This window comes from Crocuta crocuta, unplaced genomic scaffold, assembly GCF_008692635.1.
Source record: "Crocuta crocuta isolate KB4526 unplaced genomic scaffold, BGI_CrCroc_1.0 scaffold72, whole genome shotgun sequence".
NCBI classification, from domain to species: Eukaryota; Metazoa; Chordata; class Mammalia; order Carnivora; family Hyaenidae; genus Crocuta; species Crocuta crocuta.
This window is the reverse complement of record NW_027529427.1, coordinates 2,872,040-2,876,927: the sequence shown is the minus strand read 5'-3', so window position 1 is coordinate 2,876,927 and position 4,888 is coordinate 2,872,040. Positions and strand designations below refer to the sequence as shown.

General features: G+C 57.3%; 1 protein-coding gene across 1 annotated transcript in view; it reads left to right on the top strand.

The window, feature by feature from the left end:
* The first annotated feature begins 659 nt into the window (after positions 1-659).
* The window catches only part of CD9 (CD9 molecule), a 34,197-nt gene continuing 29,968 nt past the window's right edge, over positions 660-4,888 (top strand). Inside the window, exon 1 of the mRNA XM_077759148.1 lies at positions 660-855. Within this exon, the coding sequence (XP_077615274.1) occupies positions 790-855 (66 nt within the window). The 5' untranslated portion in view covers positions 660-789. The remainder of the gene's footprint in view (positions 856-4,888) is intronic.

The following is a 4,888-nucleotide window of genomic DNA, read 5'->3' as shown; positions in this document are numbered from 1 at the left end:
GGAGGGTGACATGGAGCAAGAGCAAGAACGGAAGCCTGGCCACAAACTCTCCTCCTCTCAGGGCATTTAAACCTCAAGGCGAGGAAGCACTCCAGGACCACCTGACTCTCAGCCTTATTACCATTCGGTGATTATATTTGAAAATTACTCCCATAAGCCTTCAACGTCTCTTCCCACCTGGACTGCCAGCTTCTAATTCCTCCTAGTCCGCATGACGTGCCAAATAAGTGTACTCCAATGACAGTTTACAAGGAGCCGCCTCAAGGAGAAATAAAGTCAGCCAGCTTCTCTTCAAGGGGAGCCCAAAGCAAGAAGAGCCCTCACTCTGCGGGCCACCCGCCTTGAGGTAGGAGACTCTACCCACAACGACCCGAGGAAAGTCTCCCCAAAGAGAGAGCTCAGGCAGGAAGCCCAGAATCAACAAAGGGCGAAGGGCGAGGCCTNGGGGGGGCGGGGGCGGCAAGGAGGGTGCGGCCCACTAGGTGGGGGAGAGGGCTGTGCTGGAGGCGGGAGAGAAAAGGGGAGTGCAGCTCCAGGACTGCTGAGCCCGGAGTCCCCTTGAACCTGGGCTGCAGCCGGCCGCCCGGCATTGGCCGGGCAGGTGGGGCCAGGGGCGGGGTCNCGCACCGCAGCCGTCGCGCGCAGTAAGGAGTGGCACTTTTTAAAAGTGCTACCCGGAGGCCAGCCCGCAGCCGCCGACACCTCGGTCCGCAGCCCGGTGCCGCTGGTCCCGACCGCGCGTCCCCCCGGTCCCACCCCAGTCCGGTCCAGGCCCGTCTAGCCCGCACCATGCCGGTCAAAGGAGGCACCAAGTGTATCAAATACCTGCTCTTCGGATTTAACTTCATCTTCTGGGTGAGTGAGTGCGACTGCCGCGCGCTCCTCTCCGGAGCCACCTGTTCGTCCCGGGGACCCTGTCCGCCCCGGGGACCGGGGGCTGCGGTCGGGNGGGGGGGGGGGGGGCGCGGAGACCTGCCCCGGCCCTCTCCTTCGCCGTGGGTTCGGGGTGGGGTTTGTGTCTGCTCCCCGCCCGAGCCCCCCGAGTGCAGGAGGGGAAGGCGGCAGGGAGAAACGGAGCACCCCTCCTCTGGGAACTTAGGGCCCTGGCCAGGGAGGACTGTGGCGTGCAGTAGTTCGCGATCTGGCTGGGGTCTCGCAAGCGGAGGCGGCCTCGAGGAGGAGGGATGCGGGCGCACGGAGGACTTCAGCGGCGCAGGGGGAGCTCAGCCCAGAGCTGAGGACACTTTACCCTGGAAAGGGAGAGGGAGGGGGGACTGGGACTCCGTCCACCCTCGAGGAGGTACCTGCGCGATGGATTCTGAGCCGCCGCCGTGAGAAAGTCTCAACTGTCTTGAAACTACCTGAAAGACTAGCTTGTCTTGATTTTTTTTTTCAAAGGCGATAAGTATCTGAACTGGAGAGAACTCTGGGAGAGTTGGGGAGAGGAGGGGCAGATGCCTGTTGGCACTTTTAGTCCAGTGTTTCTCCATTTCCGGGGGAAGATCAGGTGCCGGCCGCTCACTTGCCAGCCCGGGGCCTCCGGCCTCGCCCACGCCCCCATGCCAGCCCACCCAGTAGCAAGGCGGGGCCTCGGAGAGTGGAAGTTCACCTGGAGAGGACGCCAGGCCGGGAAGCTACCTGACTCCCACTGCTGACCACACACACTCCCCCTTTCTGCAAAGGGAATCAGCAGAAAAGGGGATGTCACCTCCACACCTTCTCTTGGGGGATTAAGGGACTGCCCAGAGACAGAAAGAAGCAAGGAATAGGGAACCTTTGTGTCCAAAGCCTGAGAGCTACATCCCCTGTACACAGATGGGCAGTATTTGCTCCTTGGAAGTCAGGAAGGAGTTTGGAAAGGCAGCCTCTATGCCACTTGAGAGATGACTATCGAAACAGGCCTGCCACCAGAGCCTTGTAACAAAAAAATATATTGTGCTTATTCCCCTGGAGCTGGTCACTGGGGTCCCCAGGAACCTTGGGGCAAACCTCTTGAGATTTTAATCCTCTCTCCAGAGCTGATGGTAAGGGACTGACCTGCCCTTGAAAGACTTACCATCCCTAACACATGTCTAGTGAGGACGGCACATAGATGTGCCCCTGCCCAACACTTGGCCTGTTTTAGGGAGACCCCCTGGTGGTGGGCATTCCTTCCTCCCCGGGTTCCCACCAGCCCCGAGCAGAGCAGCCAGCCTGCCAGCTAGCTCCCAGGCTTGGCTTCCTCCTCTCCCCAACCGCTGGCACCAGAAAAGAATGTGAGAAGGCGGGTTAGCCCCGCCCCACCCCACCCTTGTCCTTTGGGGAGTTTTCCTCTGCCTAGGTTAGCTATCTGCCTAGGCTGCATCAGGGTTTCGAGCTGGGGAGGAACCACAGGCTACCCTGGGCCTTCATACCCCACCCCAGGTCTGCCCTGTAGTACATGCAGTAGCCTGATGGAAGGCTCCAGGACTCCTCTGGTAACTGCAGTCTTTTATTGTCTCCAGCCTACCACCCCACCCACATTCAGAGCTGCCCCTGCCTGGGCTAGGTGCTGCTGATCAGCTATGTCATCTAAAACAGAACTGACTCACTCTGGGAACATTTGGATCCAGAATTAGGAAGGGTTCTAGGGATCATCCAGTCTGGCCCTTAGATTCACAGTGAAGAAGCAGAGAACCAGAGAGGGGCGATTGGCCCAGGATCACAGACACCAAACCAATACCACAATTCCTGCGTCCCTTACTTGAGTCTCATCCTCTTCTGTCTCCATCATGAAACCCGCAAGGGGACCTGGTAACAAGTTGGTGTAGGGGGGTAAGCTACATTCTCCTGAGTTAGCGATTGTTCAGTCGTCCTGCATCAAGGTCCCTGTAGCGATGATGGAATAAGGATCCACTTGTGCCGCCTGCTAAGGTCCCTTCCCAGTCCCATGATCTAGCCAGAGCAGGAAGCATCATCCCCATTGTGCTGGTGACCAGGAAACAAGTCCCCAGGGAGGTTAAATGACTTATCCAGGCTCCTGTGGCAGGATAGCGGACGAATAAGTTTGAAGGCAGGTCTGGTTGGCCTAAAGTCCAACGTGCTTTGCATCCCAACCTGCTGCCAGGCCCAGCTGAGTAGGAACAACTCCCAAAAATATCTTTAATGGAAACTGCTTGGATTGTTACGATGATACCCCCAGTTACCTTTTTCTCTTGAGGCCAGGACTCGGCGTTTGGGATCTGATGTGGGCCTTGAAAGACAGGAGTTGTGAGGCCAGGAGCCACCAGCCCTCCTGAACAAAGGATGCTGAGAGGGGTGACCTAGCAGGGACCCAGAGGGAAGCCCACCTCAGTGGAGGTGGGATTAGGAGGGTGGGGAGACAGTATACCTCTTCCCTGGCCCAGCCCTTAGCCCTGGGGAACCCTCAGTGACAGCTGAGCCTGAACTCCCTGCTCTCCTCCATCTAGTAGGGCCTCCAGTGCTCACTGCCAGACCAACAACCGCGTCTGTCCATCCAGCACCGCCGCGACCCTAACTTCTTGGCCCTGTTTCAGTTGTTTCTGTATTTCCTCCAGATCGCCCCACCTACCCACTCCCCAAAAATCTGTGGGAACCTGGACAGGGACCTAGGTATCAGTCTAGCTTTGTCTTCATGTCACTCTAAAACCCTAGGGAGGTTGCTTTTGTGCTCCAGACCTCAGTTTCCTCATCTGTAAGACCAGTGGGTTGAAACAAACGGTCACAGAACGCCCCTTCAGCTAAGTCTATGAGCCTGGCCCCGCCCCAAGTACCTGCAGCAATAGGACTTTCCCAGACAACCCAAAATCAAAATCAGAGTTGGGGGAGGGACATGTGCAGCAGCTACGAAGGCTTGTCTTCGGAGCCTGGCTTCATCTGGGTCTTTACCTCCTCTGGGTCCTGATTCTTGGCCTCTGCCCTGTTCGCCTCATATTTCCCTCTCTCTCGCCCTTGATGGGGTTCCTCTGTGTGGGGGCTCTCCGTTTTCCTCACCCTTAGCCATTTAGGACGGTACTGCCGACTGGGCAGCGCACCGCGCTGGATTCAGTCTCGCCATCACCAGATGGAGCCGGCGTCTACCCCGTGGCGTGGCTGCGGACTAAATGAGGGAATGTGTGTGCTGCCCTTGGCATAGTAGCCTAGTACTAGACACACAGTAAACTTTCTGTTTACTCTAGTGTGGTTGCTCCTCTGTTGGAAGTAGATTGAGGCAGTGGGGAGGGTGGGAGCACTTCCCTAAGAAGTGGAGAAATTGAAACCAGGGACATAGGCAGGAATCCACATTCAGAATCCACACACATCCCCACCCGCCTGCCTTTCCTTCTCTCCCTGCATCACTGCCAGCCTCATGATCCACCCCGCCTCTGTGATTCCCGTGTTAGGACACCCACTCCATTTTATGTGTGGCTACACATTTGCCTTTGGGGCGGCGCCCCACTTCTGAAAATAAACTACACAGCAGAGGAACCCTAAGACATCAGGCTTCTGGGTCAGGGTGGGGTATGGACCTGGCGGGGGCGTAGTGGAGGAAGCCCATCCCACCCAACTGGCAGATTCCCCCAGAAGCTGTTGACCTTCAATGTGGGGCTGAGCAAGCAGCTAGGACTATTCCCTAAAATGGCTCCCCAACTTTGGCACACAGACAGCCGGAGCTCTGGGAAAGCTGGCGGTGTTTGTACTGAAGCTGGCAGGTTTGGGGAGAGGTGAGGCGAGGCCAGGTGTCTGCAGCTGCTAAGGAAAACAGGACTTCTCCCCTTCTCCTCTGCCCAGAATCTTGGTGGCTTCCCCCCAATACTTTTCTATTGGTTATCAGTAGCAAAGACCTGACTGATTTGGGGGAAAGGGGATTCCTCTACACACACACACAGGCGCTCTCTCTCTCTCTCTCTCCCCCCCCCCCCCATGTACT